The sequence below is a fragment of the Podarcis melisellensis genome, assembly GCF_964234715.1.
Source record: "Podarcis melisellensis genome assembly, chromosome: 1".
In the NCBI taxonomy this organism is placed as follows: domain Eukaryota; kingdom Metazoa; phylum Chordata; class Lepidosauria; order Squamata; family Lacertidae; genus Podarcis; species Podarcis melisellensis.
In genome coordinates, this window is record NC_138528.1 from 22268368 (window position 1) to 22289572 (window position 21205).

The following is a 21205-nucleotide window of genomic DNA, read 5'->3' on the forward strand; positions in this document are numbered from 1 at the left end:
GAAGTGGTTTAGTCATGCTGGCTACCTGACCCGGAAAGCTGTCTGTGGACAAACGCCGGCTCCCTTGGCCTGAAGCAAGATGAGCGCCACACACCAAAGTCTCCTTTCACTGGACTTCTCCGTCCAGGGGTTTAACCTTTACTTCCTTTGAGATGACACACCTGATGGTCCTGGCTGGAAAAATACTATTGGATGCTGAGCCCGCGACTGGGAAAGAAATCTTGCATTAACACTGTCTGAATAAGATTAGGGCACAGAATGTTGGAGTGAAATAAACGTCATTTGACACTGAATCAGTACACCTTCGACACGAGCTCGGCGAAATCCGGGCTGCCTGCGCTTCTCCCACTCGCGGCTTGAGGGCGCTGCCGCTTTATCCTCCCGTATCCCGGCTGGCCTTGCTCTCCGGGCCACGTCCCTGGGCGTCCGGAGGGCCGCGCTAGCGGCTGCCGCTCTATGGTGCAGCTGGGAGGTGTCATGGCGGCCGTCGAGGTGGCAGCCCAACTTGGAGGCCCCACGGCTGACTGAAGAAAGGAGCCCGGGCTGGAGGGGAAGCGCGAGGTGCTTCATGGCGACCCCGGAGCTCTGAGGGAGGCCCAGCAGCTGGCTTCCCTTCTCCGGGCTGCTCTCCGAGGCAGGCGGGCGTGGGGAAGCGGCGCTGAGGGGAACCGGCGGCAGCAGCTGCTCTTGGCGGCGGCGCCTTGTTTTCCCCCTTCGACAGCTGAGCGGCAGCGGTGATGGCGTCGTGGCTGGGCGGCCTGGGAGCGGGACTGGGGCAGTCGCTGGTGGGCCAGGTGGGAGGCAGCCTGTCCACCTTGACGGGTCAGATCTCCAGCTTCACCAAGGATATGCTGCTGGAAGGCGGCGCGGAGGAGGTGGGAGGTAAGGAAAGTGGGTGGGTGGCTGGGGGGGGGGGAGGGGAAGGTGGCAGCACTCAGGGGTCCTCAGCATAGAGAAGACAAAGGAAAAACACGGAGCGGGGGGAATCAAAAGTGTCCTGAATACCGGAGGGGAGTAGCTCTGATGCTGGGAGTTGTCTATATATGCCAAATGTGCTCTTGGGATGGGGAAGGGCGGAGTTAAAATCCTAGAATCGTAGCGTTGGAAAGGGCCCTCCAAAAGTCATCTGGTGCGACCCACTGCAATGCAGGATTCTCAGTTAAAGCATCCAGAATGACAGAGTTAAGGGTATCAATATGTACTTTATTTTTATTTATTTTTGGCAAATGGTGTTTAAGGAGAAATCACAGGGTTAAAGCTGACCGAAAGTCCAGAGGTAGTATTGTCAATTGATGTACTGTGGGATGGAAGGTTCACAGGCCAGGAAGGACTTCCTCACAAACTTGTTGGCAGCTGCCCGAGTTATTGTAGATAGGAAGGAGCAAGGTGAGTGTAAAATGGAAGAATGGTATAAAGAGGTGTGGGATATAGCTATTAATGGTAAATTGGCATGTACTATTAAGGTAAGATAGGGAATATGCAGGAGAAATGATTTCGAGGAGATGTGGAAGGTGTTTGTAGGTTTTGTACTGTTAAAACAGAAAGAGGTCAGAACATCGCAAGTGGTGTTGAAATTTTGGGAAGTTGGGTAGTAACAGTGGAATGGTCTCGGGGGTGGGGTGCACATCTTTATTTTTATTTTATTTATTACTACTGTATAACTTTGTCAAAAAAAAACTTTTAAAAAAATGACAGTTAAGGTTAGATGACAGTTCCTGGGATTCACAGTTGGGGAAGAGTGCTGCCATGCTTAGTTCCCACTTTCTGGTTTCCCACAGGTATAACCAGTGTGAGAACAGGATGCTAGACTAGATGGGCCTTTGGTCTGATTCATCAGGGCTTTTCTCATGTGGAGGCAAGGTAGCAGAGTCAGATCCAGAGCTTATGAAAAGGTGGGGAGGATTGTTTTGAGTTGGAGCTACAAATGTTGAAATAAAGTATCTTGCCCATCCCATCCAAAAATACACAAGGCCACAAACAATGTAAACAAATTGAAACAATAACAAATACAAAACAAGCAAACTGTTAAAAGTGCCTTTTCTTTAAAAAAAAGAGCATACTTTGGACAAAAAGTAGCAGAAGAATAAATTTTCATAAAACAGGATATTGAAAGGAAACGTCTTGACTGCTCACCAGAAAGCACACAGGAATGGGAGCTGGTGAAGTTCTTTTGGTATGATGTTGCACTGTTTTGGCACCTCCACAGAAACACGAACTTGCACCCAACAGGTTAGATATTGGGGGTTGGGGGAAATGACATTATTGTGATAGGGGAGGACAATATTGGTCAAAAGTACAATGAGGATATTTCAGAAAACTTTTAAAACTGGGACCGTTCATGAAGAACATCACAAAACAGCAGTCAACCATGGAGATCATAAAGGAAGGAACAGTGTGGGACACCTGGCAGAAAACAATAAGAAATGCCTTGGATATTTTGCTGTTTGCTGGTGTAATGGGCTTTAAAGATCTAAATTGCGGTAGTTTCTTTTCTAAAAACACCAAGTGTAAAATGGGCTACCTGTAGATCAGGGATGGGGAATCTGTAACCTTCCAGGCACTTCTGGTCTCCAGCTGCCGTCATCCTAGCCAGCATGGGTTGTGGGAGTAGTGGGGAAACAGTGGATCATCTGGAAGGCTTTCTGTCCTAAACCACGATTAAGATTTACCACTGTTTTGAGTTCACACTTGACAACTGCCTAAGGCAAATTACATTTTTAATGACAGGTGGAATTTGTGGATCAAGTGAGGATAATGTATATGTCACTGGCAAAAAAAAAATCTGTATTTCTGGCAGAGCTTTGTCCCTTTTAGCATTTGGTTTTCAATTGTTCGTTCTGTATATATTGCTATACCTGGGCAATCTTAGAAAGCACACCACTAATATAAACTTCATAGGATGTTGTACATGAATTACAAACATGTAATACAAACATGCTTTCCATAAAAGGTTTGTACCAATTTTTAATATTGTGATGGTTGGTAACATGCAACTTGAGTGTAGTTTTCTTTGTTGGTTGATTTAATCTCCAGTTGGCTTTGTTTCATTTAGAATAGTGTGTTTTAGAAAATTTTAGCAACTTTTTTCATTCCACAACTAAGCAATTTAAATTGTCAAGAGCTTTGGAGAACAGGTGGCATATGAAAAAGGAGGACAGCAAAAATATTTTTGGTCTAATAACTATTGTACATCGTTATGTTTATGCCTATCTTTCTGTTGTTAGAAATGCATATACACTCAATTGCAAAAGAAAGATGATGTCACATAAGACATTTTTCACTGTGTACACTCAGAAGGCAAAGTTCAGCCATCGTGTTAAAGGTCTATATACTGTGACTGTTCTATCAAGTATCCAATAATAGTGGGATTCCAGAGATTATCCATTATTCCAACAGGGTGTTGTGAAAAAAGCAAAGTATTTCAGTTGCCTAGAACTTTTAGAACATAATATTTTTAGGCAGTTTCTGGAAGATACATTTGAGTTTAAAACATGTAGTGACTTTATTGAATATCAAGTTTTTAAGTAAGTTTTCAAGCATCTGTATCTATGTCCTTTTCACCTACCAGTGACATAGAAGTTTAAAGGTTGAGAACATATTTATTAAATGCACCAATAAAATATCCCTACTTGCATTATGCTTTATTATACACAGTCACTATATCATAAGGGAAGCAAAATCTTTTCTAAGGATCAGAATTTCATATTCCGAGGAGAATATGGTTTACACATAATCTCTGAGATTTATGTAGGTAGGAAACAATTATAGTGGAGTTGTTTTTTGAAAAAGTGGTTAAATATCCAAAATATGGTCGGTTCATTATATGTTTGTTTCCATTTTAAATCCAACACACATGAATTCTAAAATGTTGTGTTATTATTTTTCATTGACTCTCAGGGACTAATACAGTACTGACGTAGTAGTAGTAGTAGTAGTAGTAATAATAATAATAATAATAATAATAATAATAATAATAATAATAATAATAATAATAAATTTTATTTCCCGCCCTCCCCAGCTGAGGCTGGGCTCAGGGCGGCTAACAACAATCAAAATAATCCAACATTCTAAAAACATTCATTATAAAATTAATTAAAATCAAATTGATGGCAACCATTAAGCAAAATTCTGTGCAGATTGCCAGAGGAGGGGGTCAGGCTGCGCCCTGACCAAAGGCCTGGTGGAACATCTCTGTCTTGCAGGCCCTGCGGAAAGATGTCAGGTCCCGCAGGGCCCTAGTCTCTTGTGACAGAGCGTTCCACCAGATTGGAGCCGCGGCCGAGAAAGCCCTGGCTCTAATTAAGGCCAGCCTAACCTCTCTGTGGCCTGGGATCTTCAGGATGTTTTTATTTGCAGACCGTAAATTTCTCTGTGGGACATACCAGGAGAGGCGGTCCCGTAGGTACGAGGGTCCTAGGCCGTATAGGGATTTAAAGGTTAAAACCAGCACCTTAAACCTGATCCTGTACTCCACCGGGAGCCAGTGCAGCTGGTATAGTACCGGATGAATATGACCCCATAAGGAGTCTCGCCGCGGCATTCTGCACCCGCTGGAGTTTCTGGGTCAGTCTCAAGGGCAGCCCCACGTAGAGCGAGTTACAATAATCCAGTCTGGATGTGGAGGTAGTAGTAGTTTAGTCTAAGAAAGACTAAGTCTAAGAAGACATCTTAGTCTAAGACGACATCTTAAGGCAGCCCTGTTCAGGGAAGTTTTTAATGTATGATATTTTAGTGTTTTCTGGTTTCTATGGAAGCCGCCCAGAGTGGCTGGGGAAACCCAGCCAGATGGGCGGGGTACAAATAATAAATTATTATTATTATTATTATTATTATTATTATTATTATTATTAAGAAATCCTTTTAAATATTCTCCCTTCAATTGACACTTTTTAATATATTGCCACTAAACCTATCCACATACATATACTGTTGTGAGAATTGATTTCATTTGTATTCCCTTCTCCATTCCTTTCAGGTTCTGCAGCAGACTTTCCTGTATCCAGCTCCAGTCTGCGGGATGTAGAAAATATTCATGGAACACTAAGATCAGAGGTAAAAAATTAATCTGTAAAAGCACACTGAAAAAAATAACACCTGTTCTTAAGCTTGGACTTCTTGGCATATTTTCAGTACAGTAAAATGTTGGTTTAATTGGATTTAGGATTCTTTTCTTTGATGATTCAGTTTACTTGTTTCCCCTTTAGAATGAGAGGCTGAAGAAGGCTTATAATGATCTGGAAGAAAAGCATGAAGCAGCAGAGCTTCAAATAAAGCAACAGTCCATAGAATACCGGAATCAGCTACAACAGAAAGAGGTATAAAGTGACACAGAAATTGTTGTTCAGCAAGGGTGTGTACATTGATTGATTGATTGATTGATTAGATTTATAAGTTTTCACCCTAAGGGTTGGTGACAGTTGATTCAAAGATTTTGTGTGTATGTGCGCGCTACTGTTTCTTTTATTGAACTATAATATCAATGGCTTTTTGTCTGAGTTAAGCTGCACTGGCTACCCACAATTTGCTTACCCAGTCGAATTTTTGTCACTAAACAAATAGGGATAATTGTTGATTCAGCTCTTCATATACTTCTTGAATTGTTTCAGTGTGGTTGGTGGAATTTCAATGAAGGACTAACACAGAAATACGTTATAAAAGTCATTTTTTGTTTGCCCTAATCCCAGAGTAGTTTTCCTTCTCCAGGAGACAGTAGCATAGCATAAACCCTTATCTTAATCAAGAATGCTGTTCCCACGATAGCAGATATATATGTAAACACCCATTCTCTCTTTTAAGGCGGACGAATTACCCTTCATTCTACAGCCATCCACATGGATGCATTGTGTTATGAGCATGATGGATGGGGATGAATCCTTCTGTTCCTCCCCCACAGATACAAGATTGCTGCCCAGATAAGCATCTGAACAAGATCTGTATGAAAAACGTGCTTGTACAGTACCTGTAGTATATCAAGTAGAAAATTCCAGAATTAATTACAGTCATACCTTGGGTTGCGAACGTGATCCATGCAGGAGGCACATTTGCAACCCGCAGCGCTGCGTCTGCGCACGTGTATAATGTGATTCGGCTCTTCCGCGCATGCACATGGCATCATTTTGTGTTTCTGCGCATGCGTGAGCACCGAAACCCGGAAGTAATTCTGGTATTTCTGGGTTCGGCGTGGTCCACAGCCCGAAGACACACAACCCGCAGTGTTCGTAACCCGAGGTATGACTGTACTTGAAAACCGCAGTGTAGAGCTTCTGGTCAAGAAATACTTTGTATGATTTGATACCACTTCTAACCACTGAGTTACATGAGAAAGTTCTTTCCTGCTTTATTACATGTACAAACTCTGAAGTCTTCTGCTCAGATGGGAACACTTTTATCAGGTGATAGGTAAATTCTGAGATTATTTGTTCCTTCGTGCTGAATCTTACTTGTAACTGTGTCCTGTCTTTTTAGGTGGAGATCAGCCATCTTAAAGCCAGGCAGAATACACTACAGGAGCAACTGCGGAAGGTGCAGTCAGCTGCTCAGTCAGCACAGTTAGGAGCTGCTGCCTCTCCATCAACCACTCCATCAGCTTCCTTTGTCCCTATGGTTAGACATAGTTCTTCTGGTTTTCAAGGAGATGACATGGACTTCGGAGATGTAATCTGGTCCCAACAAGAAATAAACAGACTATCAAATGAAGTTTCTAGGCTTGAATCAGAAGTGGACCATTGGAAACAGATTGCACAGGTGGATCACTTTCCTGTGTTACAAGTGTTCTGAATTTATAACACTTTTTGAGTTAACTGGTAATAAAGCCTATGCTACCGTCTCTACTGGGGTGGAAGATTTGTCAGGAATTAGATAACTATTCTGGGCTTTTCCGTTAAATGAGATATTGTTGACTTCCTTATTTCTAAAACTGGGTAATCCTTATTAATATATATTATTACATGAATGGCATAAGCGTGGTGACAATGTCCAACTTTCTCTTACAAACCATGGAGTACAAAGCTCTGCAAGATTGTGGTGGAACTACATTTAGCCTTGAATGCTTGGGTTGTAAAGCTCTGAAAAGCACACACTTGCTTGATTCAAGCTCTCAGGTGTTGTGGCTTGATGTTTGTGACATGTCAAAGTGGATAGAGATGTACTGTATGTCAGCGTTGAATCCTACGAATGCATCTTTGTTCTTTTGACAAAAGGGAACCAAAGCCGATAAGTTATATGTATTTATTGGAGACATTTTTTAAAAGAAATATAAATATGAATTTATATCAGTGATCAGTTTTCTGATCGAATATTGGTGCTTTTTTCTGATCTTACCTCTCTTCCTTAGAAATATGTGGTATATTATTGGCTGAGAGATGTTAACATTTAAGCTGATAAATAATAGACTAAACTATGATTTGAATGTAGATTCGTTTGGCATTCTGTTCACTGGATTACATTGAATTATAGAATTACCCTATTTTTTAATCTTATGCTTGGGTTTAATTCAGCTCAGTCATACTCTGATTATCATAGAATGGTAGAGTTGGAAGGGACCCCAAAGGTCACCTGGCAATGCGTGAATCTCAGCTAAAGCATCCATGACAGATGGCCATCCAGCATTAGACCCATTTAAATCAATGGACGGCTAAACTCTAAAATTTTAAAATCTAATAAACTTATGACTGATTTTTGTGTTGCTTCTACTACATGCAATTTTTCAAACATTTAGTAGATGGTATCCGTTGGTAACATTCTTCTTGCACAATGGGCTCCCTCTTGTACAAATGACACTTTCTTTCCCTCCCCTACTCCATGGAGCCCTCCATGTGCCTGGTGGGATTTGTGGTAATAATAATAATAATAATAATAATAATAATAATAATAATAATAATAATAATATATTTATACCCGTCCAGCCACTCTGGGTGGCTTCCAACAAAATATTAAAAATACAATAAGACATTAAAACATTAAAAACTTCCCTAAACAGGGCTGCCTTCAGATGTCTTCTAAAAGTGAGGTAGTTGTTTATTTCCCTGACATCTGAGGGCGTTCCACAGGGTGGGCTTACGCAAATGGGATTTCCCATTTCAAACATTTAGTGGGTCCCCATTCTCCATCTGCAGCCTCCAACATTCTCCCAAAATCTGCTGCGGATCCCATACATTCTAGCTGAACATCTTTCAGCATTTTCCAAACTAAACATTTTCTCCCTGTTATTTAGTTTTCCAAACCAGAAGGAGCAAATAATACAGATCAGAATGAAATCGGCAAGCTGCAAAATATTATCAAGGTAAGACTATATTTTAATAAATTAGTTCTCCTCTTGCTTTACATTTTCTGTTAATCCTCTTTCAGTTTATAAATATTCACATAAAACAAGATATTCACATCCTTAACTATGGACAAACTACGATTAGGATGACTATAAATACTGATAGGTTTGTGGTGGAGAAATTATCTGAGTGAATTAAAACAACTAAACTGTTTTGTTATATTGTGTATATAAATATATACCGTAGATATAAAATGTGTACCATGCCCAAGTCTTCAGAAGTCTTGCATGAACTATTGCTCATGTTAAAAATACAAGACATAATCTGCATCCTATATCTTAGACAGATGATATAACTTTATTTAAAATGCACATTTTAGGAGCTAAAACAGAACTTGAGTCAAGAAATAGATGAGCATCAACACGAGCTTTCAGTATTACAGGATGCACATCGTCATAAATTAGCAGAAATAAGCCGACGTCATCGAGAAGAACTGGGTGAATACGAGGAACGAATAGAAGAACTTGAGGATCAATTACAGAAAGGTCTTGTTTATTGGTTTGATGGGAGTTTTTAAATGAATTGTTGATAATCTATTGTCATTGATTCCAGCTCTTGAGAGAACCAAATACGTATGGCATTCAAGAATAATCTTTATGGTTGCACTGTGTATGACAATTTGCACAGTTATTGGCCTTGGTGCATTTAAATAGGTTGTAAGAACCAATCGAAAGTTCAGAAGAAATTATAATGATGGCTTCCTAGGTATCCTACACTGACTTTTCTGTCTAGATACCGTACCTAACCAAGTCTGTGATGTTTTAGGGATCAGTTTTGCCACAAGGTGGAAAAATTGTTCTCACACACTCCTTATTTATTCAATGTGACATTTAACTCTGGATACAGGTTGGGTGTGATGCTGGCCATAGAGAATGTAAGATAAAAATGTGCAGCCTGGTTCTGTTCATGTTTACTTGGAAGTAAGTCCCACAAAGTTTAGTGTGGTTTACCCCTCCATCAGCATGCCTAGGCTTACTGTCTTAGAACCTAGATTCCAACGATACAGTAATATACGCATGACAGGATGGAATAAGCTCAGCATCTGTACTAGCTAAATACCATTTTTACACACACACACACACACACACACACACACACTTTTTAGCATCTGTATTAGGAAAAAGTCATTTTTAAAGTTACCTACATCCAAGTCTGTACATTCAGCAGCCACAAAAATGACATAATGACTAGTTTCACAGACACAGTGCAGTTCATCTTTGAACACACCCTTTCTACCTAGCAGGCTCCAAAAGCGTTGGAAGTAGATCCTGGAAATTCCTGTTTCAGACATCTTTAGGGACTTGATCTAACATGTTAGTAAAGCAGAAGCTTCTCAGTCTTTTTAAAAGTGATTAATAAGAACTTTGTCATTGTTTTATGCTTTGCCTGTCAGCATCAGTGCCATTTTTTACTATTCTTACATAAAGCCAACAGCTTAGGACTAACTCGACTGCTTCCATATGTAGAGCTGGTACTTCTATAGGTGCCACATAATATTAATTCTGCACTTGTGAGAAATAGATCTTTTAGTAATCAGAATAACCGCTCAATTGTAATTGAGCTATGAATGCCAACCAGCATTAATTAAACCTTTGATTTTTATAATTTATTTTTGACAACATATCTGCTGTAGAAAAAACTGATTTTTCACAGGTTGAAAATACCTGCTATTCCAAAATTATTGTGTTGGATCCAAAGTTACATATATATATATAATGGGGCTCATGGAAGGATTCTTCCCTGCCCCCCCCCAGCAGCCCCCTGAAATTGTTCCACTAATGGTCAGTGGGTTATTGGGTTTTCCCAAGTCCCCTCTACCACAGCTTACCTCTTTCTGCATGCCCCCTCCAGTCCTTGATGAAGCATTTTCTGGTGCCTGGTGGTGTGGGAAAGACAAGTTTCATGTTTTCATTTACACTGATCTCCTCTCCAATACCTTTACTTGATATTTCTTGCTGCTTGCTGCTTTCCTTATAGAATCTTTATAAAAATTTAAATCTCTTAAATCCTATACCAATCTTTAACAATTTCAATTAATCCCTTTACCTCCCTCCCCCACAGCCCAGTACTTTCCTCCACCTGTGTGTGATCTTCTTTACCTACTATTATTTTTGTTATTGTTGTGTTACTCACGTTATTTGTTATTCCATCCTTAATATATTATCCTTTCTCCTTTTAAACTTTTGCATATTAATTTTTAAGCTCCAGCACTGACTTTTTTTAATGTATTCCTTAACGCATTGCCACTCTTTATTAATTTTTAATTAATTGGTTTTGTTACATATGATTTTATTTTGGAGTTGTTTGTTGTAAAGAATGTACATTATGTGAATAAAATAATAAAGGATGTGCAAATATATATATAAATATAAGATAGGCAGACAAGTTGACTTTTGTCAGCCCCATTATGCATGTTTTGACTCTGGGCCCAACCCATTACTTTGGCACTTAGATCTTGTGACTGCTATGGGAAAATGCCCTATTTCTGGGAGATGTTACAGTTGCGTTTTTTTCTACTTTATAGTTGGTGCAGCTGCTGACACTTCTTCTGAATGTGACCCACAGAACATTGTGGCTGAATCGACAGCATCGCAGCTGAAGGACTTGCAGGATAAAGTCAAAAGTTTAAGTCAACAACTGTCAGCAGCAGCAGAAGAGAAAAATATTCTCTTGAAAGAACTTGAATTGGTGAAAATGGAGAAGAGTCAACTAATGCAGGAATATGAAAGACTCAAATCTGATTCCCATAAATTCCAGGCATCTCTTCTTGAAGAACAGACTGATTTAAAAACACAGGTGGAAGTCCCTAAGCCTGCAGTAGAATCGCTCCAAGCAGAAGTGCTCCGACTACAGCAAGCACTTCTTGGTATGAAGCCACTGTAATGTGTCTAATTTTATCATGTGCATATAGTTTTAGGACAAACTTGAAATGCACTTCAAAGAGACATATCAAGAAGGCGCTTCTTTATGTGAAGACGGGGGTGGGATTTGGCCATTTTCTCTTCCAGCAGTGTCTTCTCATTTAATGCTACTCCAAAATTCCCCTTGACCTTCAGGAATAAGGCTGCTGCCTGGGAAGGAAAGCTGAGGAGTCTGGTTCCTGGCCTAAGTGTATGAAAATGAATGCCTCTAAGAATATACATACAGTGGTACCTCGGGTTACATACACTTCAGGTTACATACTCCGCTAACCCAGAAATAGTGCTTCAGGTTAAGAACAGTTTCAGGTTAAGTACGGACCTCCGGAACGAATTAAGTACTTAACCCGAGGTACCACTGTATTAGAGATGTGTATGTTGTTATACTGAAATTCATTTGGCTGCCTTGGTTTCTAGCTTATTTCTGAGTGGCTGTCACAGAATGATGAGTGATAGAAGATAAATAAACAGTAATTACACAATTATTTTTAATGCTAGCTTTTTTTGTTTTAACTTGGTAGTATGTAAAATTCCAAAATTGTATCTTTGTGATTATAACCTCAGGTGTTGCCTTTGTATTCTTGTATACTTTCCTCTAAAAATAATAGCTGTTATTTTTTTATTGTTTTTACAGATGCGGAAAATGAAATAACAAGACTAAAAAAATCAGATCAGGTAAACAAATTACTAAATTCTCATGCTTTTACAAATAACCTTGCATAGTAAGTGCTCCAACAGCCACACATGCCCCTTGTTGCTCACTTCTGTTTTAATGCCACTGAGAAACAGGTAAATGTGAACCCAAATTTATGTGAATACCAGGAGGCTGCTGCAGTTTCTCCCATCTCTATCAGCACATAGTAGTATACTATGTCCTCAATGGTACACTGATGGAGAGAGCATAATAGTACAGTATCTTCAGACCTTACCAAACAATAAATTGACGGGACAAGGCAAGTTAGTAAGCATTTATGTTCATGCCTTCCCTGATTTAACATTTGCATCCCCTTAAAAAAGGGCATCTCATGATTCCAGAATGTTGTAATTTTTGCAATTCCATAAATTCAGAAATATGTTTATTTCCTAAAGCTGTGTATGAATTGCAAATACACTTAAATCTTTTAATGTTATAAGAGTGGTTTATGCAATATGAAATTTGTGCCCAGGCATGCGGTTGTTTCCTAAGCTTCTGTTACAAACTGGACAGGAATAACATAAATGGTGCCCTCTCCTTTCAGTTGAATAGCTTTGTCTTCCCATTTGGCTAATTTAGTACTTTCAGTCATTAAAGTGAATTTTGTGTTTTCCAAAAATAATTTTAAAGCCTCTTTAAAAAGACAAAAAACCCAACTGATTGATACTCATGAATATTCCCAAATTGATTTTATCCTATTAAATGTAGGGTCTTTTTTCTGTCTAAATTAAGGAAGGGCTTCAAACAAAACTGGAAAGCTTACAACCAACGTGTGAAAGTGATGCGTATGTATCAACTCAAGGACAGAACTTAGAGTTAAATCAATTAAGACAAGACTTGGAAAGGAAAGAACATGAATTTAATGAAAGTATTGCTGAAAAGGAAACATTAATAGCAGAACTAGAAGAATTGGACAAGCAGAACCAAGAAGCTACCCAGGTAATATATTGAATAAACTAAAGGGGTTGGGTGGGTAAGGATATTTATTATCTGTACTGAAATCTTAAACTATTGGCTGAATCACTTTTATCAGTATTGCTCATCCGTGAATTTGCTTTGTTGTGAAGAGAAATAATGCAGGTTTTCAGAGAATGTTGGATGGAAGATATTCAAAATGTTAACATTTCCTGTTAACATGACCAGAGTAGGCCCATTAAAATTAATGGTCATGATTAACTTAGGTTCATTCATTTCAGCAGATCTAATCTTGAGTAAAAGTTAGTTGAATACCACCCTAACTGGTGTTGACATTAATGCTTAGCTCAATAACATAATTTCTCTAGTATTTTGAAAAACTAATGATGAAATGATGGTGATTTTTCCACTCTTCACGGTGTTTTACGGGTCTGTTGATTTACCATGTATGGGCTTTCTCTACTTTTTTAACATTTGTTTGTATTTTTATTTTAGCATATGATTATTTTAAAAGAGCAGCTAGCCAAGCAAAATGCAGAAACCGCTAATACTGTCAACCAGCTAAAAATGGACACAGAGTCTGAAAAAAGAAAAACATCGAAGCTAGAAGCTGAGAAGCTGGAAATGAGCAAGGAGCTAGAAGGCCAGAGAGAGAAATTGGATCAGTGTACATTTGCACTTAATGATTTGCACATGACTAAACAACACCTGGAAAACAAAATAAAAGAGCTAAAAGAACAGCTAAAAACATCCCAGCACTGTAGCTCCAAAAATAAGCAGGAAATAGTAGAATTAAAGAAAAATCTAACACAAAGAGAAGAAGAAATTTTTGTACTCCAAAATAAGTTAAGCAAGATAAGTCCAGAATCTAACAGTGCTTTTCATGTCCAATCAGCCACAGAAAGGGAAGTGGAAATCTCAAAGCTGAATGAGCAAATTTCAGAAAATAAACTAATAAATACAGACTTGGAGAAATGTATTTCAAAGCTTCAGATGGAAAAGGAAAAGCTTCAGATGACTTGTGAAGAACTGAAACAGCAGTTACAGGAAGCTAGTAGTGAGAAGAGTAAGATCGCTTTTGAAAAAGATACCACGGTGGAAGCTTTGAAACTAGAAAAAAGGCGGCTAGAAAATGAACTAAGCCAAACTGAAAGCCAGTTGTTGGAACAGGCTCATAAATATGAGCAAACCATTGAGGAGCTGTCTAATGCACGTAACATGAATACCACGGTGTTACAGTTTGAACACGAGCGCTTAGTTAAACTCAACCAAGAGAGAGACTTTGAGATAGCAGAACTCAAGAGGAGCATTGAACAGATGGAAGCTGACCATGAGGAAACCAAAGAGATGTTAACGACTAGCTTAGCAGGGCAAAAACAACTGACAGAGCTCATAAAAGAGAAAGAAGTGTTTGTTGAAAAATTTAAAACCAGGGCTTCTGAACTAGAGCAGCAGCTTGAAGATTATGTTAAAGACTCCAAAAGGTTTGACATTTTAAAACAAAGTTTAGAAGAAAAGGAGAAAAGCCTTTCAACCATGAAAGAAGAGAACAATCATTTGAAAGAAGAAATTGAACGAGTGAAAGACCAGCAGAGTAGGTCGTCCTCTTTGGCTGAGCCCAAAACCCTAGATATTATCACTGAACTTGAAGCAGAAGTAACACAATTGACTGTGCATAAAAATAATCTTGAAGACGAGGTAAAACTTAACAGAAGAACGGTTGAGGATCAGAATCAGAAAATGGCCCAACTTCAGCATTCCCTGCAGGAGTATAAAAAGGAGACTGAGGAGTCCAAATTTCAGTGTGAACAAATGAGCATCACACACAAACAGGTGTGCTTGGAAAAGGATGAGGAAATCAAAAGCTTGCAGCGGACAATAGAACAAATTAAAAACCAGTTGCATAATCAGAGAACAGTCATTCAGCCAGATCCTCCTGATCTCTTTCAAGAAACCAAAGTGCAGACACTTAATGGTGAAAATGGAAATGAGAAGCATGACTTATCTAAAGCTGAAATTGAAAGGCTGGTGAAAGGCATCAAGGAGAGAGAAATGGAAATCAAACTTCTGAATGAAAAGAATGTCTTACTAAGTAGACAAATTGATCAGCTGTCCAAAGATGAAGTTGGCAAGCTCACGCAAATCATCCAAGAGAAAAACTTAGAGATACAAGCTCTCCATGCAAGGGTTTCCTCTCCATCTTATGGGCAGGATATTATTTACCTTCAGCAGCAATTACAGGCCTATGCCATGGAAAGGGAGCAAGTGCTGGCAGTTCTTAGTGAAAAGACTCGGGAAAACAGTCAGTTAAGAACAGAATATCACAAGATGATGGACATTGTAGCAGCTAAGGAAGCAGCTCTGAAAAAGCTTCAGGAAGAAAATCAAAAACTAGCCAATGAATTTGAAAGCAGCAGCCAAGATATGTCCCGAGAAACTATTAAGAACTTGTCCCGGATCATTCGAGAGAAAGATATTGAGATTGATGCTTTAAGTCAAAAATGCCAAACTTTATTGACTGTCCTCCAGACATCCAGCATGGATGGAGGCAATGAGTTAGGAGGGATTAACAGCAATCAGTTTGAGGAGCTTTTACAGGAACGTGATAATTTGAAACAGCAAGTGAAGAAAATGGAAGAGTGGAAGAAACAAGTAATGACCACTGTCCAAAATATGCAACATGAGTCTGCTCATCTCCAAGAAGAACTGCAAAGGCTTCAAACACAGATCTCCATGGATAGTGAGAACAATTCTCAGCTGCAGATAGAGTATAATGGCTTGATTCAAGGCTATGAACAAAATGAGAGAAAGCTGAAAACATTTAGTCAAGAATTAGCACAAGTTCAGCATAGCATAGGAGAGCTGAACAACACCAGGGATTTTATTCTGGGGAAACTTGATATGGTAACACCTCCTCTGCCAGTAAAGTCTACCACTGCTTCACATTCATCGGAGACTTCCAGCAGTGCTGCTACTCAGGTGTTTACTAGTGACTCCAAACCACTAAATGAGGAACTGGAGCGCATGAGTAAAGCACTGGAAGAAAAAGATTCAACTATCCGAATTCTGCAGGAGAATAATCAGAGGCTGTCTGATTCTATGGCTGCATCATCGGAGATGGAAAGAAAGGGTCAAGAGGGGTCTGAATTTGAGATAAAGCACTTGAAGGAGAAGTGTGATGTCCTGCAGAAGTCACTTAGGGAAAAAGACCTGCTAATAAAATCAAAAAGTGATCAGTTGCTTTCTCTCAGCGAAAACCTTAGTAATAAAGAGAACGAAAATGAACTGCTGAAGCAAGGTATAACTAACCTAAAGGAGAGAACTCTGATTTTAGAAATGGACATCCGTAAATTGAAAGAAGAAAATGATAGAATAGTGGCAAAATGCAAGGAGAAAGAAACTGAGTTCAGAGCCCTACAGGAGACTAACCTGCAGTTCTCAATGATGTTGAAGGAGAAGGAATTTGAGTCTAGTTCCATGAAGGAGAAGGCTTTTACCTTCGAAAAACTGTTGAAAGAGAAAGAGCAGGTACGTGATGAGATGAATTTTTGCTTATTTTGTTCAAGGTCAAAGGGAGAAAGGTGTGATTGCTATTGTCATGCAATGCTTATTTTCGTTATCTGGTGCAGGGTCCCAATTGCATATGCAGAATTCCAGGAAGGATGTCAATAGGTTTCTAGACATTCTTGCTTGAGAAATGTCTATACTTTTGCAGAGGCTGAAAACTAAGGAACATGTTCAGGTCTCCTGAGGAAAAGACCAGTATCAGTTTTTAAATGTCCATATATTTTAGAATGTAAAGTTTGTAAATGAGGAAGATGCAAATTCTAGTGAACATCTGATTTGCAATGCAATCTTATGCAAGTGTACTCAGATGTAAGTCAGCAGTGTTCAGTAGGGGCTTGTGCATAGACAAGTATTTGTGGGGTTGCCAGCCTTAGTTTAATTCTCAAATTTATTACTGTACATCCACATTTATATTCTTTCAAGTCCCCTGGCACAGTGCTGCAGCTTTAACATTAAAAGAAGATAGATCTTTAAAATGCAATAACCTCTCTTTATTTTTATTTTTGGAAGGGGAAAGCAGGAGAGCTGAACCAGCTGTTAAATGAAGCAAAATCAATGCAGGAGAAGGCTGTTGCTTTTCAGCAAGAGAGAGATAAAGTCATGTTAGCCCTGAAGCAGAAACAAATGGAGACTAGTGCCCTACAGAATGAGGTATGCAAGAGTTGCCAGCCTTTGGGGGCTTGTGGGCATATTTGCAAACTGAACAAACTCTCAGGGATGTCACACCCACCCCTAATCGAAGTACACACAGCAGCCTGGTCTGTAGGTTGCAATTTATGCTCCTTGCAGGGTTGATTGGGGGTGGGGAGGCAGGGGACTCTGGGCACCAGGGGAAGTCTCTGTAGAAACATGTGGCACCATCGAAGGATGAAAATTGAGTGAATGAAAGAGTGGGTAGCTGAGGGTGAATAAGAAAAGCTGAAGCAATGTGCCCTCAATTAATTACACAGATACAGCATTTACGTGATAAGGAGCAGCGTCTGAATCAAGAATTGGAGAGATTGCGCAATCACCTTTTAGAAAGGGAAGACACTTCCACACGGGAAGCTTTAGCAGCTGAGGATCGGGAATCTAAGCTTAAAAAGAAAGTCCAGGTTTTGGAAGAAAAGCTGCAGTTTTCATCAACTGCAGTGGAGAATGCCAGGTAATAACTTTGCTTCCTTTAGCCTTATCGGTACCCAGAATCCTAGTCAGCAGCTAGTTTTGTTGAAATGTTTTGTCCAGACATCCTATTGAGATGGGCAATGATGTGAGAACACCCTTGTATGGTTTTGTCCAGAAGTCCTACTGGCACTTGTGTCACTTCCTTTGCTCTCTTTCAGAAAGTAATTAAAGTGTCAGTATACTACAGCCATCATGCCCAGACTTCTAACTGCAACACAGGGCCCGCTCGTACATTTATATTATTCTTACTGTTCCCTCCTTGCTGCCTGCTTGCCTTTCCTCCTTCTCTAAAGGCAAAAGGGAATGCTGGTGGTTTCACTTGTTTAACCTGCCCAGAATAACTTATAATTAGGTTAATGCCAGAAAGGGGTGGGGGGATGGTTTGCAAGGGAATTTGAACCATGGTTGGGTGAAAGTCCTGAAATTTTCAACTAGATCAGGGGTAGTCAACATTTTTATACCTACCACCCACTAATGCATCTTTCTTGATGGTAAAATTGCCTTACCGCCCACCAGTGGAGGATTCAGCTTGTGCCCTAGAACCCACCTAGAATCCTAAAACGCCCACTAGTGGGCGGTAGGGACCAGGTTGACAACCCCTGAACTAGATAGTGCATCAATAATAGGATAATTCATACCTTAACGCATGGTAGAGAAAGGTGTTTTATTCTTTAGGGTGGGAGCTGAAGGGCCTTGTTTGATCTATACATGCGGTAAAGCACAAGAAAGGCTTTAAGTGCTGGAGGCTTTCAGATTAGACAGAGAACATGAAAGAGGTTTTATAAAATGGTGTCAAGAAAATAGAGAGCAAAAGGGGATTTTCCTTGATAACACTAGAACTTGCAGCCTGACAATGAAAGTGATTGGCTGATGGATCAGGATGGATCAAAGAAAGCAACAGATCTCATTTATGGAATACAGTGGTACCTCGGGTTAAGAACTTAATTCGTTCCGGAGGTCCGTTCTTAACCTGAAGCACCACTTTAGCTAATGGGGCCTCCTGCCACGCCGCCAGAGCACAATTTCTGTTCTCATCCTGAAGCAAAGTTCTTAACCTGAAGCACTATTTATGGGTTAGCGGAGTCTGTAACCTGAAGCATATGTGACCTGAGGTACCACTGTACTTGCTGATGGTCACTGGCTAGATGATTTGAAAAGGAGCTAAGTGGAACTTCCATCTTAAGAGGTGAATTGCATCTGACTGCTGGTTGCTGAGGAGCAATAGGAAGAGAGGACCGTTGTCCCCATACCTGGAAGTTCTCAGCTGGCCACTGAAAGAGGCAGGATGCTAGCCTTTAATGTCCCTCTTGGTTTGATGCAGCTGAGCTGTTACGGACTTCTCAACTTCCTCATTCAAATGGCAGAAACATACAAGTGGGGAAGCACTTGCTTTCTCCCTGGCCTTTGAAAATTGTTGTACCTTTATTTGTATTTTCCATGAAGTATGCAATCAAAACAATCCAAGAAAAGAAAAAAACATCTAAATGACAATACACTTTCTTCTTTAGAGCCCAACTTAGTATCTCATATAATTTCTTTACTATATGACTATATAAACTGGCATTTCTGTTGAGTGATGTCACTTTAATCCCTCTTTTCCCCTGGGTTATATTAAGTCTGAGGAGAATGAAATACCATATATATAACTAGAATTGCTTCCAGAAGAGAGTAGTTTAACAACAAAATTTGATTAACTTTTTTGAACCTTTTTTGAAAGAAAGAAGAAAGGTATAAATTCTTCTTCCTGCAAAGAATATCTGCAGGAACTGATTTCATGTTGATATTTTGAAGCCGAGGTGACAACTGCCAAATATCCAGACCCCTGAAAGATCCAGGGGCAGCAGAAGTTAAGGTTTTTTGGTGTGTGTTTTTAAAATAACCTGGTTGATTTTAAATATTTTACTTCAAGCCACCAGGCTAGCATGCAGGTGGAATCCTTGCAAGAACAGCTGAACTTTGTTACCAGGCAGAGAGATGAAACTGTCATGCAGCTAACAATTTCTCAGGACCAAGTGAAACAGTATGCTGTGTCCCTGGCCAACCTGCAGATGGTGCTAGAGCAGTTCCAGCAAGGTAAGTTAACTCCTCCAGAAATAAGAGTGCATTCATACTAGCTTATTTAAAAGATATACTTAATAGTATTTTGGTGATAAAACTGAGCTATTCTCCCAGATATCTGCTTTTCATAATTAGGTTTCTGGTTTTTTTAAATACACACACACACACACATATATATAAAAGTAAAAGTGTACATATTTTATTTTTAGAAGAGAAAGCTATGTATTCAGCTGAGCTACAGAAACACCAAAGGCAGACTGAAGAATGGAAGAAAAAAGTAGAGCAACTAGAAGATAAAGTAGTTTCGTTGCAGGTAATGTTGAAATGGTTCTATAATGCAGCCTCGTTTCTTTTAACTGGCATGGCAAACAACCACAGCAGCAGCGGACAGATGGGAAAGGGTGGAAGGCAGCAGAAATAAGATACTAGATTATTGCTATAGAAAGGTATGAGGAAATATTGGGGGAAAGGATTGAGAGAGGAATAGAATCTGCCTGATCATGTCGTTAAATATTTTCTGCAAGCCAAGACCAACCAAAATTCTTCCCGTAGGTGAGGAGCATGATTTTTGGAAAGGTGTATGCCTTGAGAGTTTGCAAATAGGTGGTAGACCTGCAGTAAATCAAACTGCAGTCACAATTAAATCAAGGGTCAGCCTTGCCATGCAGTGAGGTGGTGAACTATTTAAGGCCATCCCAGCAGGTGTAGATACAAGACCCAGAGTCCTTAGTAAGATGTTCAGCTCTATTAATCACATATGGTAAGAATTCACCCATTTTGGTGGCATCGCTCAAGGAATATAATGCTTAAAGGAAACTTTAAAAAGTTTGGCCTAAGTTATACTGGTATGGATGTGTTTAATCCATTTAGCTAGCCTGATTTTAAACTCTGTTGTGCTGTATTGATAGCATAGTTATCGCAGTATATGGTTGCTATGGATGATCTACCTCATCTTGCAGGAAAACCTGGAGGAAGCAAATGCAGCATTAGAATCTGCATCAAGGCTAGCAGAGCAGCTGGATCTTAAAGAGGATCAAATTGAGGACCTTAAAAAACAAGGTAACAGATCTTGATAGCAATGCACCAAAACCGGAAGATATCTGTGTTGGCCTATAAGAAAAAATTATAAAATCCATTTTGGTGGCAGTGCCTTTTACTAAGCTGACGAAAATGTCACAAAACAGTGTGCAAGCTTTCAAGACCTCCAAAATTCTTCATCAGACTAGATTGTAAACAGGAGGCCTTGGTGAAAACTGAAGCCTGCATAACACCAGCAGAGCCTCATTTGAATGTCTGCTTCCTTCTCTCACATTCCATTAACACTGCAGCTCCACCAGTGCATTGGACTGTGCTGCATGCAATGGAGCTTCTTCATCTTTTGTCCCCTTCAACGTCCCTTGCACCCTCAAAAATTCCTTCCAGTAGCACCTTAGAGACCAACTAAGTTTGTTATTGGTATGAGCTTTCTTGTGCATGGACACTTATCTGAAGAACTGTGCATGCACACGAAAGCTCATACCAATAACAAACTTAGATGGTCTCTAAGGTGCTACTGGAAGGAATTT

The 21205-nt window shown here is 39.7% G+C and overlaps 1 protein-coding gene across 1 annotated transcript in view; it reads left to right on the forward strand.

Annotated features, from left to right (window-relative positions):
* The first annotated feature begins 449 nt into the window (after positions 1 to 449).
* TRIP11 (thyroid hormone receptor interactor 11) overlaps positions 450 to 21205 on the forward strand; it is a 35786-nt gene continuing 15030 nt past the window's right edge. Inside the window, exons 1-15 of the mRNA XM_081908552.1 lie at positions 450 to 882; positions 4976 to 5052; positions 5205 to 5315; positions 6466 to 6744; positions 8213 to 8281; positions 8644 to 8809; positions 10849 to 11190; positions 11877 to 11917; positions 12669 to 12875; positions 13347 to 16379; positions 16929 to 17069; positions 17369 to 17562; positions 19492 to 19655; positions 19850 to 19953; positions 20600 to 20699. Of these exons, the coding sequence (XP_081764678.1) occupies positions 738 to 882; positions 4976 to 5052; positions 5205 to 5315; positions 6466 to 6744; positions 8213 to 8281; positions 8644 to 8809; positions 10849 to 11190; positions 11877 to 11917; positions 12669 to 12875; positions 13347 to 16379; positions 16929 to 17069; positions 17369 to 17562; positions 19492 to 19655; positions 19850 to 19953; positions 20600 to 20699 (5173 nt within the window). The 5' untranslated portion in view covers positions 450 to 737. The remainder of the gene's footprint in view (positions 883 to 4975; positions 5053 to 5204; positions 5316 to 6465; positions 6745 to 8212; positions 8282 to 8643; positions 8810 to 10848; positions 11191 to 11876; positions 11918 to 12668; positions 12876 to 13346; positions 16380 to 16928; positions 17070 to 17368; positions 17563 to 19491; positions 19656 to 19849; positions 19954 to 20599; positions 20700 to 21205) is intronic.